The 25,328-nt window shown below is 38.8% G+C and overlaps 1 protein-coding gene across 4 annotated transcripts in view; it reads left to right on the top strand.

Annotated features, from left to right (window-relative positions):
* st3gal3a (ST3 beta-galactoside alpha-2,3-sialyltransferase 3a) overlaps positions 1-25,328 on the top strand; it is an 81,778-nt gene that overhangs the window by 42,518 nt on the left and 13,932 nt on the right. For all 4 annotated transcript variants that reach the window (XR_006378260.1, XM_044199041.1, XM_044199038.1 and 1 more), the window contains 3 exons: positions 2,064-2,127; positions 4,634-4,729; positions 6,239-6,425. Coding sequence is in view for 3 of the 4 variants with exons in the window: in XM_044199041.1 (XP_044054976.1) it covers positions 2,064-2,127; positions 4,634-4,729; positions 6,239-6,425 (347 nt within the window). In the remaining variant the exon portion in view is untranslated. The remainder of the gene's footprint in view (positions 1-2,063; positions 2,128-4,633; positions 4,730-6,238; positions 6,426-25,328) is intronic.

The raw sequence follows: 25,328 nt of genomic DNA, 5'->3' as shown, positions 1-25,328 counted from the left end.
CATCTGCAGCACTGTGTGTCGAGCAGCGTGATCAGCAACACTGGGGCCCCTCAGGGGACTGTCTCTCTCCCTTTCTCTTCACCATCTACACCACAGACTTCAACCACCATCAGAAGTTTTCTGATGACTCTGCTGTGGTGGGATGTATCAGTGGTGGTGATGAGACTGAGTATAGGGCTGTGGTGGGGAACTTTGTCTCATGGTGTGAGCAGAACCATCTGTAGCTCGATGCGACAAAGTCTAAGGAGCTGGTTGTAGACCTACGAAGGGCCAAGGCACCAGTGACCCTGGTTTCCATCCAGGGGGTCAGTGTGGATATTGTTGAGGACTACAAGTACAAGAACACTCAAGCTCTTTACAGGAAGGGCCAGAGCCGCCTCTATTTCCTGAGGAGACTGAGGTCCTTCAACATCTGCCGGACAATGCTGCGGATGTTTTATGAGTCTGTGGTGGCCAGTGCTATCCTGTATGCTGTTGCATGCTGGGGCAGCAGGTTGAGGGTAGCGGACGCTAACAGACTCAGCAAACTGATCCGTAAAGCTGGTGACATTGTGGGGGTGGAGCTGGACTCTCTGTCGGTGGTGTCAGAGAGGACGATGCTGGCCAAACTACATGCCATCTTGGACAGTGTCTCCCACCCACTCCATGACGTGCTGGTCAAACAAAGGAGCACCTTCAGCGAAACTCATCCCCCCAAAATGCACCACAGAGCTCCACAGGAAGTCATCAAACTTTTTAACTCCTCCCTCCCTAAGTGTCAGTCTATATGACCCTAATTCATTAAACTGGTCATTGGACAATTAACATGCTATACTTGAAATAATTGTGCAATATTCTGTTTTAATACTGCTGTGCAATATACTCTTCAGTTTAAAATTCCCTATTTATTGATATTTATTCATAATTCTATTACTGCTGTGCAATATCCACCGTCTCATAATAATCTTAATAAGCTACACTTAACTTGACAGTTCATGCACTATTACTTACTACTTGTATTATTACATTGTATTATTATACCGTACATACTTATCATCAACCGGTAAATCCACTTTGTACTTTACACTTGTTTTAATTTTATACTTATATCCACTTTGTACTTAATTTATCTTACCTGTATTACAGTGTATTATATTTGTGTGCATTGACGTGACAGTGAGCTGCTGTAACAAAAGAGTTTCCACTCTGGGATCAATAAAGTATTTCTGAGTCTGATTCTGACTTTGAGTACCACAAGCCGAGTGCCATATAGTTCCATTATATATTTTGTAACTTTGGACAGTGCCAGGCTAGCTGTTTTGCCCTGCTTCCAGTCTTTATACTAAACTCTCCGACTCCAGTTTAACACTTAATACACAGACGTGATATTGATATCCATCTTCTCAACTCACTCTGCATGAAAGCCAATAAGCGTATATCCTAAAAAATGGAACCATTTCTTTGACTGAACCTCTTGACCCTGTCTGGATGCTTTATGTATCAGTCTCTAGCAACAACATGATTCAGTGTTTGGAGGAGCTGGCTGCTTGTGAGAATGAGCTGTTGATTTTGAACAAATCTCAGAGACGGTTGAATGGATTCATGGTTTGATGTAGCTATTTCATAAGCCTATTGCTGACTTTTCCCGGATCAAAGCCTAATGAGTAAAACCTGACGACAACCACAAGGATTTTACTCCAAAACTGTGACATAACCTCTCTCCAGTTGGCTCTCATCAGGCAGAGAATGTGTTGTTTAAAAATGTTGTTCCCTCAGCTGGCTGTGTCTTCACAGCCTCCCCCTCTGTCCAGTGTCTCACACTGTATACATTACTCCCTCGAAGCAGATAGTGGAGTGTCTATGGGTTCCTACCTTGGTGGTTGTGTAACACTGTAAGATGAATAAGTGCCAGCCCACCCAGCCATTGGCTCCTGGCCTGCCTCATATATCACAGCTAGTCTAGTTGTGCTGGAGATGAGGGCATCATAGCTGGGTGGAATGTGGAGGGAAGAATTATTTCACTTTCATCTTCATCTCACTTGTTGTTTTCTCTTTTTGCCTCTTTCTCTCACTTATATCTGCAGAGAAGATTATAGATATTCTTTTGTCAGCTACTAAGACCTATGGCCTTGGGGAAGAACTCGACAGGTAAGTTAGTGCTTGTTGTCCTGTCATGCTCTGATCTGATGCACTGCAGTCATCACAATATCCCCTTCTTCCATTTTCTTTCAACTCTTTCAACCTAACTACCATTAGGAGAATATGTAAACTGTTGATGGAGTCAGTTCATAACTTTTGAGAATACACACAGAGCGAGGTGCCGATCAGTGTGAGCTTTAATGCCAGTCCATTAAAATGAGACATGTTCTAGAACTCTTCTTCAGTAAACCACTCTTTATTCACCAAGGGTATTTGGCTTATATACTGTATAGTCCATCAATTTCAACGTCTTTTAAAGGAGCTGTATGCGACATTCAGTGCCACTAAATGTTGCACTAGAGCACCAGCATCTCAGATCAAAACAAATGGGCGCTACGGCGCACCAGACTCCATTGAGAAAAACAGTAATTTTACCTCACAGATCATCGGAAAACACACTTCATTCAAACTGGACAAAAACAAAATAAAACTCACCAAAACCATCTTTGTTAGTCTTTTCACTGTCCCAACAATCACCAACTCTGGTTTGGTTGAAATAAATTCTTTATTCACCGTGTTAGATGAGAAAGACACAGCCATTATATCGCTCTCCTCAAAGCCAACAGATTCACAGGGAGGGACTCACATGCACTAACATGCACGTGCACTCGGACCGGCTACCAAAGCAAAGAGCAGAGAAGCTCGGATGACAACACACACAGAGTGACGTCATCTCTGCTCAGGACACCATTACTCCACTGTATCTTTACATAGCAAATAGCTGTTTGCTGCTACATTAATGATTACAATCTTGTATAGAGAACCTTTAAGTCACCATACATATTAGGTAAAGAAAACTACACTACCATCATATTTTAAGAAAAGAGTTTTCAAGAAAAATACAAATGCCAATATATACAAAACATACAGCGATACAGACAACTTAAAAAATACAATATTTTATCTTAACTCATCATTGAGTAATAAGGTTGAATCTCTATTTCAACACAAAATAACAAATTTATTTTTACACAATACACAAAGCACTTTTTCAACCTAATTTTTCAAATATATTTTTCAAAACACAGTATACTTGTTTCATCTCCTATGTCTCCTGGAGCCCAGGGGAGAATAAAAGACGTTATCTCTTTCTAGTGGTTTTCCCCTAAATGTTCCACTGTCATTGGTTCACTCCACTGGCCAACTGCTTCCTTACATGATCATCAAAATCATATCTTGGAAGGACGTTTTGTGGCTTTTACAAATATTGGACCTATGTTACCTAACCTTATGTCCATCTACCCTGAAACTCCAACATTAATGACTGGATCCAGATCAGTTATTGTAGTAACTGTGTTGTTTGATTCCACTTTGGGTTGAAGTTTTTGTCTTTATATGGACCTCATCAGTTTCACAGACACTGTGTACAGACCCTGTTTCATCGGCCAGCTAAGACAATTAGGAATGTGTTCATTTTTTCACCCAGAATTAAGCAGAGTAGACTAAACACAGGACACGTGTTGTACTGAGTCTACAATACAACATTATGATCAGAATATTAACCAAAGTGTGACACACTGACTTGTGTTCACTGTCCCACTTCTGCTGTTAGTACAGAAGTATAAATACTCAGTAAAGAAGCTAACCATAAAGAACTGTGGCATTAATAGTCCTCAGAACTCATAGATTTCTACAATAGAATATCAATGACTGAAATCAAGAATGAATGAATACATAAATATATAATATAGTACATATAAGAAAGTGCTTCCCTTTGGAGATTGTAGTTTTTTGTAACCATTGACACTGATCATCAGAAAAACTACTTGACTGTGTTTTAAATAGACCTGTATCTGGAAGGTCTAAACAGGTTGTAAATTAATTTCCTGGCAAAAACTACACCATGAAGACAAAAGAATATTCCACACAAATATTTGACAGGTTTACTGTACTAATCAGAGTAAGGATAGGCACTTTCAAGGGACTGAATATCAGTCAGAGTACAATCTATTAATCATTTAAAATAAAATGGCCCAGCTGTAAATCTGTCTTGAGCAGGCCGTCCTCAATATCTGAGTATGTTTAAGAAGAGCACTGGTGAGGAAGGCCACCTAGAGACCTCTAGGTATTAGGAATGTAACTGAATATGAATCCATTACTTGGAAATAAACAGATAATGAGCTCTGAAGGATGTGGATGGCATCCCAATTTGTGATTGTGTTTTTTGTCCTGTCACATGATTGACACAATTTGCCTCCAGAAGAAAAGCAAATGAGTTTTTGTAGGGATTCATTTCTCCATTTCTCCAGTTCTCACCTCCACTGGTCAAAGTCAGGGAGGTAAACATATTAGTTTGAACACACGCCTGTTGTGAGGTCTTGTGCATTTTTATGAGAAAAAGAAGACAAAAGAAAAATATTAAGACGTTCTTTCCCTTAAGTAAACATACTGTATGGGGTAAATGACTGGAATAAAGTAGTACACATCATAATGGTGCATCTTTTCTGTATTACAGTATGAACTGTAAGACATGCATCATCATAGGGAACGGAGGAATCCTCACCAACAAGTCTCTGGGACAGAGGATTGATAAGTTTGATGTGGTGGTCAGGTATGATATGACACGGAAGTACTAGACAGTACACACTTTACTGCCACTTTTTTGTTCCGTAAATCAATGGTCTAAGTATCATATACTAGATGGGTCATAATTATATTAATAATAGACAATTAAATAAACAAATCAATTAGTATATTCATAGAATAGAACAGAACATCCGCTCGCTGAATGTTTTTTGTTTTTCACACCATTCTCTGTAAACTCTAGAGACTGTCATGTGTGAAAATCCCAGGAGATCAGCAGTTTCTGAGATACTCAAACCACCCCGCCTGGCAATCATTCCACAGTCAAAGTCACTTAGATCACATTTCTTCCCATTCTGATGTTTGGTGTGAACAACTTGCTTTTATGCTTTGAGTTGCTGTCACATGATTGGCTAATTATTTGCATTAACAAGCAGGTGTACCTAATAAAGTGGCCACTGAATTTATATCTAAATAAATCAGTATCTACTGAAATAAATAAATATGTACGTTATAATAAAGCTCAGTTTTAATATAGTCCGAGTATATTCATTGTGTGTTTATTTCAGGATGACACTTGGGGGCAGGTCAACAATTATGATTGGTTGCGCTGTCACTTAGCAGAGATGCAGACAAAAGCGGGTCTGGTCAGTCAGAAACAGTTGAAAATGAAAGAAGAATAGAGAGGAGTCTGAGACCAGGAGACCATACTGGCTGTGATTGGGAACTAATGAGGAGCAGGTGTGGGTGATCAGTGAGGACTTTAACCACATATGATCTATTGGTGTGACTAGATAGCTTTTGTCTGCATCTCAAATACGCCATGAAAAAAATAAGAGGCCTGCACGGGAGAGGAAAAAAAACCTGCCGAGAAATAAAAGCCAGCCTTCAAATAGATAAACATACAGAATAGAGTTGGAATGGAGTTCTGTAATAAGAAACATATTTATTTATCTCAGTGATACTGATTTATTCGGATATGTATTTGTTTATTTATTTACTTAATTGCCAACTTATCAATTTAATTTAGGTAGAGGCATCTATATTTTTATTTAATATTAATTCATTTAATTTCCTTTTCATATATATCATCACTTATTATTAATTCCATTGTCTATTTTTTAATGTATTTTTTGTCTGTTTTGCTAATATAATTATGACTCATTTATTCTTTGATATCTGAGGACTGAGGCTGTCATATGTTGTACAAATTGTAAAGCAGTGATGATGGGCTCTATATATATAATTGACTTGATTTCACTTGAGTACTGTCTCTGTATTGGTTCCAAGATTCTGTTAATCACAACCTCTCTGTATCAATTGTCAAATATATTTTCATTACACATTCTACACCTCCCATAAGCCTCACCACTGCCCATTGATCAATTCAGCCGCTCTTACACTCATTCCCTCACCTGGATTATAAATAGTTTTCTCTGTGCTCTGCAACAGCAGATTTAGATGAAAAATTTTAAAGTTTTGATTATTTTGGACAGTGAATTCTGTGATTGATTTATTGTGCAGCTGTGTGTTGCAGGTTGAATGAGGCCCCAGTCAAAGGCTTTGAGAAAGACGTCGGCTCCAAGACCACCATTAGGATCACCTATCCAGAGGGGGCCATCCAGAAGACTGAACGCTACGAGACTCAGTCCCTGTTTGTCCTCTCTGCCTTCAAAGCTCTGGACTTCAAGTGGCTCCGACACATGGTCTTCAACCAGAGACTGGTAAGGCAGCTGAAATATCTTTATTTTGCCACTGCACTGGTGAATGCAGCTGTAGCCAGACAGTTGGTGATAGGGGTCACTCCATTACTCATTCAGTCAGTGTCACTAGGAGGACAGTGAGAATGTTTTCATCCACCAGTGTTAAGTACATTTTTTAATTTGTACATTGAAAAACCTGAGTGGAAACACCAGAAATTCACAAATATTCCAGAAGTTTGAGAAAAATTCAGGAGATAAAAGGCTAATGGAAGCAAATTTTTAGCCACCCTAGCAGCATGGCTCTGTTGATGGTAATGTCAGTCCACCACTTTGGTACACACTGAAATTTCTGAAAAGCTATTGGATGGAATACTGTAACATTTGTTACAGATATTCATGGGTGCTTTCCATTTGGCTAACGTTGCTCCGAGGAACATACTCGCTCACTTCAGCTTCATTTTAAGGAGAGGTCAACTACTCATGATGCACAGTAACAGTAATAGTTTAAAAGAAAAACACCTGGCATCTGATGACTGCTGCTCCAATACTGATTATAGATATATTGACGTGTCAGAGCTTCACAGAATGTTACTGATAGAAATAACACAAATAGACAATTTGTTTAATACTGAAAGATGCCTAATCTACAGTATTACAAATCTTGCTATATTATTATTATTATTATTATTATAACAGTGATGTTTCCACAACAGCCCCGCAGCTCCTTTTACACTTGTGGTTGAAATCAAAAGTTCGGAGGCAAAGTCTTTCGTTGAAATCAATAAAGGCCTGAATCGGTTTGCAAATCGACTGAAATTACACAAGCATACAGTTCAGTATTTGTACATCTCAGAATCAGAAATACTTTATTGATCCCTGAGGGGAAACTCTTTTGTTGCAGCAGCTCATTATCACGTCAGTGCACACAGGAAGAGAAGTACTAAGCAAAAAATATAATACACTATAATACAGGTCAGAAAATAAATTAAGTACCAAGTGGGTATAAGTATAAAATTAAAATAAGTGTGAAGTACAAAGTGGGTTTACTGGTTGATGATAATAATACGGTATATATATTTCGTCATAGAGGGTTGTAACCTCACGCACCAATTACAGCAGATTATCTTCATAAAACATGTGTCTAGGGCACAGTGCTCGGTTTCAAGGTGCACGGTCATCATATGCTGTATCACACAAAACCAAGAATATCATTGCACATGAACAAAGTTGATATTATAATGATATTATTATGAACATAAAACATAAGTATTAACTATGAGTTTCCACCACATATTCCCCCCTTTGGGACTGCAAAAGTCCCATACTTCTCACTCATAGAGGTTATGATACACACATATTATTTGAGTTTCCGAATGCATAACAGGAATGAATCAAAACCAAAAAATATTATATTAATGACACAATACTTATCTAGCCGTTGTTGACAGAGTCCATCTTAGGCCAAGCAACTTAGCTCTTGTTATCCTTTGGATGACCATGAATCATGGCTTCTCATCCTGAGGGAGTCTGTTAGCACAAGTGTACAATCTAGTAAACCTCTCCTCCCAATTTAGCATGGAGAGCGAGTAAAAACCAAATTATACCTAACTTCCAATGGCCAATACTTGGGAAAAAACCTCTGATGGTATAAGAGGAAAAACATCAAGTATTAGCCTTAAATTTACTTTTGTCATACACATACTTTTAATACACAGTTATACCACAATTTGTCAAGTGCTGTTTTTGGACTAACATGTTTTGAGCAAGCCTATTAAATCATTGTCAGTTGGTGTGTATCTGTCCTTCATTACAGTAGGAGTGTAGTGTGATAACTCAATTTATTGTGTCTCATAAGTTGCCCTCCACCACACATCAACAGAGAAATACTGAGGGTATACAACATAACAATCTTACATCTGTCAGTAGGACACTCGTCTGGAGTAGAGCTGGAAGAAAATGTTCATCAGTCTTTTCTGAAGTGTTCTTACAGTCTTTTACCATGTTGTGGAAAGTTTGTTCGTTCCTGTTTATGTGGTATACAATCATACTTTGCTGTTGAGCTCCTGAGTGCTGCTGTTAGATCCTGCTCTGGGTCCTGAAATAATCTCAGCATCCTTTGATCACGATTGCTCCATGGTGAGCTTTTTCCACCTGTGGCACTCGATTAGTGACACTTACATTGATGTGAGCACAAGAGCCCTTGCACTCCTTTAGCGGGCTGCCTGGTTGGCCCTACACGGTCTCCTGCCCGGCTCCCTGCTCAAGCCCACTAAGCAGAAGGGAGAAGAGGAGGAACCGCTCCTTCTATCGCCACGGCCATGGCGGTTGGGGGAGCCGGCCTGCGCCTTGAGGCATGGATCCATTCTGCTCTGCCTTCGACCTTATAAAAGTGCTGTCTTGGTTGTCAGCAGCACTTGGAATGGACCTTTCCACCTGAGAGATAAAGATACCTTGTCAAGAGATTTGATTAGTACAAAATCACCAACTAGAAAAAGGATAAATAGGCTTGATGGTTTGGGGTGTCTGTCTAATGCCTGCAAATAAAACTTTCTCAAGGTTTCTGTTAGTCCTTTTACATACATAACAAAATATAACAAAAACGCATATCTTGAAAAATGGTGGCAGTCTGGCTGTCAGATAAAATACAGGCATGTGTTAGTGCCTACAACTTAGCTCATTAAGCAGATGTTTTATGAGACAAAGCGCCTCCACTACAGAATGCAGATTCAGAGTATTGATACAAGATATAGTCATGAAATTAAGTTTAAAGATACACTTTTATTGATTCTCAGAGGGAATTCAAAAGTTACTCAGCAGTATATGAAGTATTTAAAATGAGCTTCCTTTATTTCAATTCAATTTTATTTATATAGCAATATTCATAACAGAAGTTATCTCATTGCACTTTTCCTATAGAGCAGGTCTAGACCGTACTCTTTATATTATTATTTACAGACCCAACAAATCCCACCATGAGCAAACACTTGGCAACAGTGGCAAGGAAAAACTTCCTTTAAGAGGCTGAAACCTTGAACAGAACCAAACTCAATGGTGAATGGTGTACAGAACCGCCACTGCCGAGTTAGGTTTTGAGAGAGAGAGAGAGAGAGAGAGAGAGAGAGAGAGAGAGAGAGAGAGAGAGAGAGAGAGAGGTTTTGTGGGAGGGTGCAAATACCACCTATAATTTTTAAAATAGTAATGTAATTTTATTGTTAATATTAATAAATTAATAAGAATAGGAATGACAGCTATAGGAATAATAATGACAGTATTAGTAACAAAGCCAATAACAACAACTGGAGTTGCAGTTGTCGAGCAGGAACATGGGGACAGCAGGTGGCCCAAAACCACAGATCCAGTCTCTGCAGCTCCGGAGGCAGAAATACCTGGTGAAAGTGACAGAAGGAGAGAGGAGAGAAACGAGAAAGCACAAAACTACAAGAGAGAGAAGATGTCAAGTTAGTAACATGCAGTAATGGGATAAAAATGCATACAGATGGAGAGGAGGAGAGAGGAAAGAGGTGCATCATGGGAAGTCTCCCGGCAGTCTAGGCCTATAGTAGCATAACTAAGGGATGATACAGGACTCACCCAAGCCAGCCCTAACTATAAGCTTTGTCAAAGAGGAAACTCTTAAGCCTACTCTTAAATGTGGAGATGGTGTCTGCCTCCTGAACCCAAACTGGGACCTGATTCCATAGGAGAGGAGCTTGATAACTGAAGGCTCTGGCTCCCATTCTACTTTTCTACATTCTATGACTCTAGGAACCACAAGTAACCCTGCGTTCTGGGAGCGCAGTGTTCTAGTCGGGTAATATGGTATTATGAGATCTTTAAGATATGATGGTGCCTGACCATTAAGATCTTTATCAGCTGCAACATTAAAGTAAAGGACATTAATGCCTCAATAATCCAATAATATATATTATTCTGAAACAGGTCATTCTGCATAATGTGTACTTTTACTTAAGTAAAGCATCTGAGTATTCCTCCCTCCTCTGTCTATATCACTAGTGTCTCATAACCATGTGTAATTATCATCAAAGTTAATCAATGGGATCAATGTAGCTGGATGTGAAGGCTCATATTCAAATTAGACAGAATGGTCGCATTGTAGCTTGATTTGGGCAGCTGTTATGTTTTGCGTGTCAGAAATGTTCAGAATACAGTTTTAATATAGGCAAGACTTCACAACTGAAGTCCATAACAATAGCGTAGCTGTAATGGCTCGCAAAAAGCTGTCATCCCCTGCATTACGGGAGGCAGTGTGGAAGAATAGAAAACCATCTGGCAGTACTGAGAGCTATGTTTCTTTCTTTCTTCAGTCCACACTCTCTTTCTTTGCATCCGTCGTCCCTCTGACGTCCGCCTCTCCTTCTCTCTTCCCCCTTGTGTCCAGCATGCTACTGTATTTAAGGAGAGAATAATTAGTTAACTTGGTTCAGCTGTGCCAATTATCTCTCCTTGATGCTGCTCACCTGAGCAACTCCCCCACCTCTCCCTCTGCAGCTGACAGCTACCCATACCCACCTCCACACAGATCTTGAACGAAGCACCATTCTCTAGGTTTGTTAGCTTTGCAGTGGCCTGCAAAAGTATTCATACCCCTTGAAAATTGTGAAGTGGAAGGAAAATGATTACTCTGATACCCCTAAATAAAATCCAGTGCAACCATTTGCCTTCAGAAGTCACCTAATTAGTAAATAGAGTCCACCTGTGTGTAATCTAATCTCAGTATAAAGACAGCTGTTCTGTGAAGGCCTCAGAGGTTTGTTAGAGAACATTAGTGAACAAACAGCACCATGACGCCTAAGGAACACACCAGACAGGTCAGGGATAAAGTTGTGGAGAAGTTTAAAGCAGGGTTAGGTTATAAAAAAATATCCCAAGCTTTGAAAATCTCACAGAGCACTGTTCAATTCATCATCCGAAAATAGAAAGACCACAACTGCAAACCTAGCAAGAAATGGCCGTCCACCTAAACTTACAGGCCGAGCAAGGAGAGCATTTATCAGAGAAGCAGCCAAGAGGCCTATGGTCACTCAGGTGGGAGAATCTGTCCACAGGACAACTGTTAGTCGTGCACTCCACAAAACCAGCCTTTATGGAAGAGGGGCAAGGCCATTTTTGAAAAAAAAAAAAACCATAAGGAGCCCCATTTGTGGTTTGCCAAAAGCCATGTGGGGGACACAGCAAACATGTGGAAGAAAGTGCTCTGGTCAGATGAGATCAGAATTGAAGTTTTTGGCCTAAAAGCAAGACGCTATGTGTGGCAGAAAATTAACCTTTCCATCAGCCTGAACACACCATCCCCACCGTGAAACATGAGGGTGGCAGCATCATGCTGTGGGGATGCTTTTCAGACACTCCTTTCTGTTAAACTGATACGGGGATGCTACATTGAGGTTAGAGTTGAGCGCTATGTTAAAATTTTCCAACTGGCCAACGTCAGACCAACAACCGTTGATATTCGCATGGTGTGTGCAGTGGTGGCGTTTCAGCTTGGAGATGTGTACAAATGGCGAGTTTGCTGCGTTCCACAAGCTCTTTTAGCTTTACTAGTCCGATTAAACAAACAACATAAACTCACAAAATGTCAAGAAAGGTAATATTCCTACACCTATTTCCCTTATTTAACATAAAAATACAACTGTACACCCCTTGAATTCAAGTTTCTCCCTTTCACTGAACTAAGACTAATCTTAATTGCCATGTTAACTCATTGTAAAATACACTTCATTCAAACTTGACAAAAACAAAATAAAACTCACCAAAACTGCTTTGGTTAGCTAGTCTAGTCCACTGTTCCAACAATCACCAACTCGGACCAACTTGGTCGAAATAAACCCTTAAATCCACTGAGTTAGATGTGAAAGGCTCTACACGCTGTTTTTCCCTGCTGCCTGTCTCATCATTGCTGGCCTCTTTGTGCTCATGTTAGCTCATGAACAAGAGTCTGTTGAGAGTCTCACTTGTTTTTCAGAGGCAGACCATTAAATTTGCAAAATGAAAAGACAAAAATTGCTCCCCCACCCCCAAAAAAACAACCGCCCAACCCGTGGTTTCCAAATCTTGTGATCCAAACATTTCCATTAATTGCGTTGTGAAGTCCAAAACTCTAAATTTATTGAAAAGAGATGTAAACATTTCCAAAATCTTCCAACATGTTTTTATCTAACGAAACATTCTTCTTCAATCCATATTTGGTGTTGAGCCTTTCAAAAATCAACATTTTCACTGCAGTCATAAAACTGTTGGCTTGCTACACATAAAGGGAGTCACGCACCTGTATTAACAGAGCGGTCTAGCAGCAGTCTAACAGCACCATAACTGACGAGTAAAATTCATTAAAGAAAGTTGATTAAATAAAATAAAGACTAACTCATTTAATCTGATGAATCACTTTATTCAAATTGAGGATTTTGTTCTAGGACTTTTAATTTCTTTTTAGGGTGATTATGTCATAAAATACGACAACATGCATTCAAAGCTTCATTCGAAAATCTCCGTAGAAGCTTTGAATGTAAAAAAAAATGACAAACGGGTACCGCCCAAGCCTAGGAGGAAGCATAATTAGAAAAATGAAAAACACCCATGGTTACCAGACGATGTAGCCTAATGTGTTGGGCCTCACCACGTGTGGAGAACAAAGACAGAGGCCTAGTTGGAAAAAGCAAGCCTTGACTAAGAGGCCTGAATGGAAAACAAAGGCCAAACAGTAAAATTTCCACCAGCCGTTAAGTCACACTTGCGTGCTAGATTTAAGCTTGAATCCAAACACTGGATTCCTATTGGACGAGCCACTAAACACAGCGCAGGAAATCCTGGCGCCCTGCCATGACTTCATCACCTCCATAAAAGCAGAGCGCAGAGACTGTTTGCTGTCTTTCTACTGTAACTCGGGTTACTACAGGAGACGCGCTCAACGTTGAACTTTTATTTTCCTAGGAAGGTCTTAACTCTCTGGAGAGCAACAGACTGTTTCATGTTTGCTGAAACACTTTTTGGATTCCGATTGTTGTACTCCACATAACAATCTTTGCCTGCAGAAGGAAAGCACGGATCTACCGTTTTCTTCACAGAGAAAAGGACAGCCTCTGAGCCCCACTTTCTCCCCACTAAAGTCAACTGCTGCTTCCTTCCGCTGCCCACAACAGTTTCGCTGTTGAACCTGCTGACAGCGCGGACCCGACCTGTTAAATCTCCACCAAGAGCGATCTCAAGTAAGAGGCTTGTGTCTGGGCAGAGATAGATTTTATAACTTAACAGCTTCATTTGTTGTGAATTGTCTGTATTATTGTGGAAAGTCATGGACCGCCGTGTCCTGTTTATGCTGTGTGTTTTCGTGCTCAGCACATTCCATTGTGTGTCAGTACCACACCGTTGGACCGTTTAACTGTGTTAGTTAATAACTGGAAGCTAATAACTGTGCTTTATCAGACCAAAGTCCAGTAACACGGTTGTTTAAATGAAAGTTTGCTGCAGGGTTCCTGTGTAAAGGGACAGCTATTGTGCTTTACCACGGCATTTGAGATATTTTGCGCCTTACTCTGTGTGCTTTTCCTTCTCTTTCCTCTCCACTAACCCAAACACCTTACACGTACATAAACATGCTTACACACACATCTCAACCACCAGAACCAGAAAGCGTGGTAGCATAACTAGCTATACTCCATGTTATCTTGAGGACAAATAAAGTGTGTCCTCCATTTTGGCTCTCCCATTTGTTTCAGTTTCGCAGGTCTGCCCGCCATTTTGATCTGTGTGTGACGACCACCCACATGGTCACGTCCGCTGTCTTCCTCGCACCCCCCCTCTATTGTCCCACACACACGCACCCACACCTCTACAAACACCCCTTACATGCTTGCTGATTGTTGTATGCATATTGTGTTTAGAAAAGACAATAGTGGTTGTTGGCTGAAGTTATTGATTGTTAATCAGTACTAAGGTTAAACAAACACTATTGTACCTTTTAAAAAGCATTTGCCTGTGGTTATTTTGTGTATGTGTTGTAATAACAGCTGGTTGTGACAGTCAGTGATCAGATTCACCCTTCACTATTCGCTATAATTAATGTAAGATAGTACTTTAAATATCCGCATTTTTAAGTGGACAGCTACCTTTGAGACTGTTTTGTACATTTGGTTATTGTTCCCTGAGACACATTATCTAAAGATATAGTTACTCTAAATGGCATTGCCCTGTCCTTCAGCACCACCGTAAGGAACCTCGGAGTTTGATCAGGATTTATCCTTTAACTCCCACGTGAAACAAACTTCAAGGACTGCCTTCTTTCACCTATGCAACGTTGCAAAAATCAGTGTATGCATTTGTTACTTCTAGGTTGGACTATTGCAATTCCTTATTATCAGGCTGCCCGAATAAGTCCAGTTGATCCTGAATGCTAGGAAAAGAGATATTTCTCCAATATTCGCTTCTCTGCATTGGCTCCCTGTAAAATCCAGAATAGAATTTAAAATCCTTCTCCTCACGTACAAAGCTCTTAATGGTCAGACACCATCATATCTTAAAGATCTCATAATACCTTATTACCCTACTAGAACACTGCGCTTCCAGGATAATAATAATAATAATACAACTTTATTTATAGAGCACTTGTCAAAACAAAGTACAAAGTGCTTCACAACAAGAGGAATAAAATACTACAGTGAATGACGAGATATAAAGAAATAAAATAAACAAAAGCAATAAAATAAACAGTAAAATTAACCAGTTCAGGTAAAATCAGGATATGCTTTCAGATAAAAATGTGTTTTGAGACGAGACTTAAACGAAGACACTGACTCAGATAACCTAATTTCTTCGGGCAAGTTGTTCCAAAGCCTCGGTGCCCTGATAGCAAAAGCTCTGTCCCCCTTAGTTTTCATCCTGGACTCAGGAACAGACAGGAAACCCCTGCCCGAAGATCTCAAACTACGTGAAAGGTTCATAAGGGATTAAAAGGTCTAAAATATAATCTGGAGCCAGGCCATGAAGAGCCTTAAAAGTAATCAATAAGATCTTAAAATCAATCCTAAAACCAACAGGGAGCCAATGTAAAGAGGCTAAAACAGGCGTTATGTGGTCGTACTTCTTGGTCCTGGTTAACAGCCTAGCAGCTGAGTTTTGTACAGTCTGCAGTCGTGTCAAAGTTTTTTGATTAAGACAAGTGAACAGGCTGTTACAATAATCAAGGCGTGAGGAGATAAAAGCATGTACAACAGTTTCTGCATCACTAAGATTTAAAATAGATCATATTTTTGCAATGTTTCTGAGGTGATAAAAACATTATTGGACAAACTTAGTGATATGTTGCTCAAAACATAAATTGCTATCAAACAGGACACCAAGATTTCTTGCAACAGGCTTGATATGTTGTGACAGGTTACCAGTAGATGGCAGTATTTGTTTAGTGATGTGTTGGGGCCCAATAACAAGGATTTCAGTTTTATTTGAGTTGAGCTGAAGAAAATTTATCGACATCCAATTTTTTATGTCAGACAGGCAGTCCTGCAGAGAACTCAGCATACTAAGGTCAGTGGGCTTGACAGGGAGGTACAACTGCATGTCATCCGCATAACAATGAAAAGAAATACCATGTCTGCGGATTACATCACCCAAAGGAAGCATGTACAAAGATAACAGTATTGGTCCCAGAATTGAACCTTGAGGCACACCGTACTTGATATGGGAGAAGGATGACATGAAGTTATTAATGCTGACACAGAATTTCCTATTGGACAGATAAGATGAAATGGATGCAGGGTTACTTGTGGTCCCTAGAGTCTCCAAAAGTAGAATGGGAGCCAGAGCCTTCAGTTATCAAGCTCCTCTTCTGTGGAATCAGGTCCCAGTTTGGGTTCGGGAGGCAGACACCATCTCCGCATTTAAGAGTAGGCTTAAGACTTTCCTCTTTGATAAAGCTTATAGTTAGGGCTGGCTTTGGTGAGCCCTGAACCATCCCTTAGTTATGCTGCTATAGACCTACACGACTTCCCACGATGCACCTCTTTCCTCTCTCCTTCTCTCCCTCTCCATCTGTATGCATTTTTATCCCATTACTGCATGTTACTAACTCGACATCTTCTCTCTCCCGTAGTTCTGTGCCTTCACGTTTCTCTCCTCTCTCCTTCTGTCGCTTTCAGCAGGTATTTCTGCCTTCGGAGCTGCAGAGACTGGATCTGTCGTTGTGGGCCACTTGCTGCCCCCATGTTCCTGCTCAATAACTGCTACTACAGTTGTTGTTAATGGCTTTGTTACTAATACTGACATTATTATTCCTATAGCTGTCATTCCTATTCTTATTAATTTATTAATATTAACACTACAATTACATTTCTTCTATTTTAAAACTTCTAGCTGGTATTTGCATTGATGAGGCAGAGTTGCAGTGCGGATGTTTTCAAGCCCACAGCAGATTAGACTGATTCTTCAGTACACCTTGCCTACAGTTATGAAAAATATATTTTTCAATGCAGGCTAAATGAATCTCATGTTTTACCTGTAAAACTCACATTTTAATGTTTTTGTTCATCATCTGTGAAATGAAAATATCAGATTTCCACACACGAAAATAAAATGTGTGCATCCTGGTCATACTCCAGTTATAGAATCTTAACGCACCACAGAGCTCCTCCTAAGGTGCTGCTGACAACGCAGTAAGCCGGTCAATCCCACTAGTCTATAGTAGAGGAGGTTGCACCAGCGTCTGGTTCAAAAGTACTTTAGCCAACTTCGCTAACATTCAGTATCGGAGCTAAAAGCATTGGATTAGTGAACAGAAACGAGTTGCACTGCCTTCCGTTTTCATCACCCTTCTCTATTTCCATTACAGTTAGTTTTGTATTTTGGTGATTTTGAGACAAGACTCAGTTTGTAAAGGTGATTCAACTGACTAAATGAAATTCGACTCGGGCTTTTCAACTAATGATTTGAATAATCAGTGTTTAGGGGCAGCCCTACGAAATAGCTGTGGATGACATACACACTCCACTGAGGAGATAAGTTTCTGTATATGGAGGGGTCTGTCTTAGATCTGAGTGATGCTGATCATTGCAGATACTCACTTTCAGATACCTTGGATTGTAGTAGAGATGGAGGGTTACCCGTGTGTGTATGAGACGAATAATTGCATACCTGCTCAATATTATCCCTCTGTTTAGGTAGTTTTTATGAGCCTCAACATCAACCCAGCATACCAAGGCTGCCTCTTCTACTGTCACATCTGCCTGTCTCTGTTCCAACAACTAGCTGTGGGTAAAGGCTTTATGGTTGTGCATGCTTGAGTGGGAATGTAACACATTCCTGGAGCTAGAGTCGCAACATACCTGCTTTGTACTCCTCCATTCCTCCTCCCTGGCAGGAGAGTAAATGGGGCCAAATGCTCACAGACCTCCAAATAGATCTGAATAGGATGATAAAAGCAAGTAATGGCTTCCACTGTGATCAGATGGTCATGTCTGTGTAGAAGACTCATTACTTTGTTGGTCTTGTTGAACTAAAAAACTCACAGTCCATTTCCGATCATAGAGTTGACAGAGAGTGGTGCTTCTTTTGCCTCACAAACAATCTTAGGACAGAAACAGATTTGTACAGACACTAGGTACAGCTGATATAAAAGCATTCAGCACCGGCTAAAAAGGAGCAACTGCTACCTGAATATTTTTCTTTGCTAATAAGAGAGTGTGGAGAGATAAAAGGTTTCAAGATTTGTTAGTGTCGAAGCTTACTGAATCCTGGTATTTTGCTAACCGGCAACCACATCCAAAATGGAATCGGCTTTCGAAATCCAACTTTAAGTAGATGTGATAAAACACTGGGAGATCTGATAAAATTCTATTTGTTTGTCCAACCCATTTATATCAATGAGTGTAGAGTAAATATAGCGCAATACAATTCAACAGCAACACAAACTGCAGCCTCCAAAATTACCATAAAGTTGAATCATCACCTCTCTAAAACAGTGAACAAAAACTGAACGTTTTAACCTTCATGAAGGCAGGATTTATTGCTGAGCTGTTGGATTACACTGCATTAGTATTAGCCAGGTGGACCTAATAAACTGGCAACTAAGTGTATATCCATTGAGATTCTGAATGGCCTTGGGATTGATTGACTGAAAACACATGAGTATTTAAATGAAACAGCACCATTACTATAACCTGTCATAGGAGGTACCATAAAGACATTGTTGCTGTAGTTCTCACAAGCTGCTTTGATAGACAAACATAAATGTTTAAGATAACATGTCAATCAAGGCACTATTTATAACCACCTGAAGGTCGTCTAACAGCAAGACAGCTTGTTTTATCACTTAGCTTTCCACCTATTGGCCCTGGAGGGAAGGGAGAAGAGATATAATACATTCATCTTTCTGTTTTTCCCTAGGTTTACCAGCCAAAACACATTTGATTCTTTGTAAATATACTCCAAGAATACCTTAGATACTTTTATTCCATTGCTTGATTTTGATTTATGCACCTTTTAGAGAAGTGGTGGCAACAATTTTTGCCCTTTCCCGGTATTAGACTCTTAGCACTGAGAATCCCCTGATGTCTAGCGTGCATGCCTATCCAACTTGAGTTGAGTGGGGAGTATGAGACTTAAGCTCTGTTGCACATCAGAAAGCAGCCGTCATTCTGCTGCAGGACTGGAGGCAGAGCAGAAAGCCAGGGCTTCACATGGCTATCACTAGGTTGGTCCCATTCCTGGATCACATTTCAACTCCACTGACAGGTGAAAGCACAGACAGTCTGTACACTGTAGCAGCTGTATTGCTACATCCCTACCCTTTGTATTCAACAGGCTCGTGTATTATCTACAGTGGAAGTGACTTAAACACTTTTTTATGGCTCCACACTCATAGAGAGGCTTCGCATCTAAAAATGCCAGGAGAAAACAAAAGCACCACATTGTGTGTTAAGCAATACTCTATAAGAATCCATCTTTACATAGTAATTAAATACACGTGTACATGTTTAGCCAAAACATCCATGATAATCCTTCATTAATGTTTTTACACTTCAGGTCTATTTTTTATTTGCTTGTAAAACCCACATACTTGAACCATTTTCATTGCCGTGCATAAACCAGACAACAAAGAACAGTGCTTCTCAAACTGCTTTCTTTATGCATATGAATTACAAGTTTAACATTTAGTTATATGCGGTGTCTTCTGCAATGTTCCCACAATCAGGATGAAGTCAGAAACCATGCAGATTTAATAGTGATAGTTTTCCAAGTTTTGATTGTGTATTTGTACAGTAGACCTGTGTCAGTGTAAGCAATATTACACGAGAGGGTGTGCTTGCATCACTGTCGTGCCAGTAATGATTTTTTAATTAAAGCTCACCCTCGAATGTAATATTCTGATTATACAACAGTTTACAACTAAATAAAAAATATAATCAAAATGTATTCACATTGTGGGACAATTCACTCTCAAAATAAAAAACTTTTTGCTAGTAATCTCCATTTCCCTGGAAACACTTGGGGTCTGACTAATAACTGGAAATCAGTCAGTTACGTCAGTGTATGTAATGAAAACTTTTTGCTAGTAATCTCCATTTCCCTGGAAACACTTGGGGTCTGACTAATAACTGGAAATCAGTCAGTTACGTCAGTGTATGTAATGAAACCTAGTTTACTACTCCAGCAAGTAGGCCTAGGCCTAGGCTTACTACACACATAAATAACTAACTACTAGACACTAGTTTTGAAAAGTCAAAGAAGATTATCATTAGGAATTATTAATCACCTGAAGTAATTTAGCTATCACACCTATGTTGATGGGAGATCTTAAATTTTATCTAGGCCTATGTTTCCTAATTGTTCTTATTAAGCTAAAGCATCAAACCCCAATATCACAGGAAAAGTATCTGTTGTTTCACCTGAGTTTTGGCTGAGCAGGGCAGGCGTTGCCCTGGAGGGAGAGGAGAAGCAGTTCCATTTTCTGGGGCACTTAGTGGTGATTGGAGAGTTTCTTCCAGGACCAGATTTCTCACTCAGGTGCTGCAGCTGGATGTAGCAACTTCTTTAATCTGGTAGCAGCAATTTAGGGTCGCTAATAGAGTTTCTTTCTTTAGGAGTTAAGTCTTGAGTCTCTTTGTCTCTCTCTATTTCTCCTTCTCTGCACCACAAGGCTGGTGCGTAGGGCCCAGGATTTCTTCTTTTCTAACCTTGTCGTGTTAGATCCCAGAAATGGCACAGGCTCCTTTTAGCAGGCTTCTTTCTTTCAGAATTGTTGGATATCGGCATTTTTCATGTTTTGTGTTGAGGCCTGTTGGGCGTCAGGATTCAGTCAGGCGCATCTCACTCATTTCACTCACATTTTCTCTTGTTACCAGCCATGATAAGTTGTTGTGTAGATACATATTCACATTTCCTGTTTCATTAGCTGTTGAACACATCATAATAGGCTAATATGTAACATCCAGTAACAGGCATGTTCAAATAATTAATATCAAGGTTAAGACAACAAGAGATCAGTTGAAAATATTCTTGGCCATATGTCATTAGAGTGACAAGCAAGGACTTACACTACTGAAAATGTATCCCAAATTATCACACATGCTGTCCCAAATTATTATGGTTGTCTTGAAAGAATAGTTTTAATACAGAAAATGGTGATCCATTCTTTGTACATCATATTAATTTCTTTACATAAAGAACAGTTCTTGTTAACTTGGTCAATTACTCTTTGTCGGCAACAGCATGACAACATCAAGTTCCACACTCTTCTTATATTGTTACTTAATATAACACATTGATTAATACATTTGATTCTGCATGGCAAAGTTAAGTTTCACAAGTCCTGGTTTTCACTTGATGGAAACCAGAGATAGTGGAGTTTTTAGTTTACCAAGTTGGTAATAAATAATAAATTAATAAACTGGCTAAGGATCACCCTCACCTGGCAGTCAACATTCCTTTGTGAGTCTTGCACCGTAGTGTGAATTGTATCTCAACAGGACATGGGATTAGTAAGTACACCTGCCGTAAATCGAGAGATTGTTATTCAATCTTCCATTAGTGACCTGAGTCGGGCAAAGGTCATGTGACAGGAAGTTTCAGGGGAAGGCTTATTAGTTCTCTGGACAGGCCTGGCTTATGGCTTAGAGGCCAGCTTTCAGAAAAGTCTAATTCTAATAATAGATAAAGATCCAAAATGTTCATCAGGATCGGGGTTCATCATGCTACATTGAGTTGAATAAACAGTAATGGTGTTAAAGGACTCTGAAGCTGATGAGACTGGCTTCATTTACAACAACACTTCAGGACAGTAGATCAAGTTCCTCTCCTAGAGCAGGGGGGTGCAGACAACACACAAGTTAATAGACACGGGGGCTGTGGCTTAGAGGTAGCGACGTTTCGATCCCGGCTTCCCCTGCCCACATGTCGAAGTGTCCTTGGGCAAGATACTGAACCCCAAATTGCTCTCGGCTGTGCCTTCGGTGTGTGAGTGTGTGTGACTGATCAGTTAGTTTCTTTGTACTGATGAGCAGTTGGCACCTGCCATCAGTGTGTGAATGTGTGTGAATAGAGTGAATGACATGTTGTGTAAAGCACTTTGAGTGGTTAGGAAGACTAGAAAGGAGCTATACAACTACAGTCCATTTACCATTTACCCCATAGTTTTTACTATAAACCTAGAATAGATTTAATTCTGTTGCACCAAAACTTTAAACTTCATTTTAAAATGTGATCCAGTATTAACCTCCTTAACTTACACTTGAGGAGGTTTAACTTTTAAAATGGCTACCTTTTTGAGATGGATTGAGCAAAATAATCAAGTTCCTCAAAGAAAGTTAAGGGACAGACTCAACCCAACTGAGCACTGTTCAATATAAACTCTATATATACTACTAAAATAACAGAAAGGAGTACACATTGTGAAAAAAGGCAGCGCAAGGAAACAATGCCAGGTGAAAGTTAAGTTTCACTTTCACTTTCCAGCAGAGCTATTAACGCTGCATAAAACACATTCTCCTCTGCTTTTGTCTTCTTCATTCCAGTTGTGGAAGACAGCTTCTTCCCCCGCTTTGAAAAGCAATCAAAAGTCGATACAGTAACGTAAATTTATGGATGGTTACAATCTTTTTTATTTTATTTTGTGGTTGTTTTGGACCTGAGCATATGAGAAGAGGATGTGAGGATTGTTTGCACTGGACATGCGATCGGATCTCGATCAGATCTCAATGTGAACACTGGAGACACATATTAATACCAGGTGTAAATATAATTGGCTTAAAATCACATCTAGATGCAATCTGTATATGAGATGCATTTAAATGCATGGTGTAAAGGGAGTCCATGAGTAATGTTAGGCTGACTAACTTTTTAGCTAGCTAGCAAACAATGTAATGTTTCGTTAAGGAATACAGAGCAGCCAAAAGTTATGTAAGGCTGTGCATTGAGTTAAATGCTACTATTAGATCGATTTCCATTTAAAGATATTCATGAGTGCCCAAAGGATTGATTTTGATGACTTTCCCCTGACAAAATGTTAACGTACTCAAAGCACCACTGTGATTAAATACAGGTTTCAGAACAACTACACCATTAAAAAAAAACAAAAAAAAAAAAACGGTCAATTGACTGGCAGACGATTGCCAAACAAAAACTGTAAAATTAAAGTAAAATATCCTTCTTCAAATAAAGTGCAAAAACAATACATTTACAGAAATTTTCATTAAAGGTTTTGCAGAGAAACACTTATTTTACAGATTTTTCTTAAATATTATGATCAAACACCTTCAATAAAGTGTTAACACATGCTCAAGTTGTAAAATCAGTTTGATTTTGGAAGACAAAATAAAAACTCTCTAAAAATACTGTATAAAACAGATTCAAATCATCTCAAACTTGAACTTGCAGTGATTTTTAGATTTAATGTTTAAATATGTAAAGTAATGTTAAAAACCATTAAAAGTACAATCTAAATACAATATGTAATGATTTAGTTTTTGTAGAATTACAAATGAAATACATTTTATAAACTGTACTGATCAACAGTAGAAAAGTTTCTTCAAATTTTCATAAAATATAAGCTTTAAGATTACTGAAATATTGTCAACTAAAAACATACTGAAGAAATACAAAATAAGTTGATACGTCTACAAGATTTTTAATAAAATAAAATTTTCAATAAAAATGGGGTTGGAAACTTAAAATCCAAATGCATACCACTATTGATTCTAAAACACTTTTCATTAATTTATTCGGATGTAAATTTACAATGTCAACCAATTATTCACAAACAGTTCTTCAGAACCCCCCAGGAGGAATTGAAAAACTTAAAATGGCATTTCTTCATGTGTCTATCCTGTCTGTTAGGGTTACCATTATGATAAGTTCATGATTTCAACTTTGAAACAGGTGGAAAAAGCAAGAAAAGCAAATTATGCTGTTGAGCTGAGGGGGTTGTGGTCTGTTGTTTTTTAGCATTTTCCAATACAGTTTTATATTGTTTTCCACAATATTCTCCTGATAATATATCTGTACAAACATTACACTGTCTTTTAATTCAGAATCCTACTACACAGTGTATTAATAAATAAAATCACCAACATTCCACCAAAGGTCAATAAATCTGTACCAGAAGTGACAGTGCAATGTAGCAGATAAAGAAAAATCCTCTTCAAATTGCCAGTAATCTGGATCCTTGGTGTTAACACATGCTCAAGTTGTAAAATCAGTTTAATTTTGGAAGACAAAATAAAAACACTAAGATTCACTGAAAATACCTTAAAAAGTAGGATTTAATTTTTTACCATTCCTTAAACAAACTTTATTTTAATCGTCTGTACCGACATATGAACAGAGTACTGTCAGCTTTGAGAGTGCTAGTTATTAAATGTTTACCAGTTTAAAAATGCACCTAACGCATGTCTTAGCACTCCCGTCAGAAAAATGTGAATTACCAAAACAAGGAAGAGTTGGATTCACAACAATGGACCCTTTTCACAGATGTATCGTAGCAAGGTAAACACAGTTGTTGCTAAAAAACTTTAGCATTAAAACATTACAAAAATGCCATTTGGTACACCAAAATCAAACCAACCATCTAATAATTGTATTAACTATTATTAATTTCTGGCACACACTATTATTTCAGTGTGCCAGAGGACAGAATAAAAAGTAAAAGTTAGTAAAAGAAATGTCTTAATCACACTGTAAGGTTTAGAAATAGTGGTTAAAATTTACTAATATCTTCTATTATATGCTCAAGTTGATACTTACTAGTGATGGACTTTGAGTGCCTGTTCTCCCCCGTAAACCTTGTTCCAATGCTTGATCTTAAAAAGTGTAAGCAAGTTTCTTATCATTAGCAGTTATCAGTGTTAGTAAAGGGAATGTAAAAATTATTTAGAAAGAAACAGGCAGCTACACATACTGTAGATAACAGGTTTGGGCCAAATATAATATCTCTTCAAGACCAGCACAAGCCGTATTTATTTCTGTGTATTTAAAGGAAAAATTTGTAAAACAAACAAACAAAAAAGTAATTTTTTTATAACTTGTCTAATTCGCATTGATGGACATGACAATGACTTGTCCAGATCATATTTTACTCACACAAATACCAGCCTGATAATTTTATCATCCATTGATGCCACGTTAACTGAGTGTTTTATAAAGTCCATTTTAATTCAGCTAACAAATGTGCATATTTGAAGTTTAAAACAGTCTCTCTGCAACCAAAATAAAATTATGTCCTTTAATCCAAAAACAAAACAATGCAGGCCTGAGTTGTTGCTTGAGAGCGTAGTGACCTAACATTAAAACAAATGGCCGTAAGTAAGTTAACATTAGCTGCTACTAACGTTACATTGAAATAACTGCTAATGCTTGATGAAGCAGTACAAAAATACACACACAGATGTATTACCTTCTGCAGGTTGCAATATGTCTGTTACCCAT

This window comes from Siniperca chuatsi, linkage group LG6 (assembly GCF_020085105.1).
Source record: "Siniperca chuatsi isolate FFG_IHB_CAS linkage group LG6, ASM2008510v1, whole genome shotgun sequence".
Classification (NCBI taxonomy): domain Eukaryota; kingdom Metazoa; phylum Chordata; class Actinopteri; order Centrarchiformes; family Sinipercidae; genus Siniperca; species Siniperca chuatsi.
The sequence above is the reverse complement of the archived record's forward strand: the minus strand, read 5'-3'. Positions and strand labels throughout refer to the sequence as shown.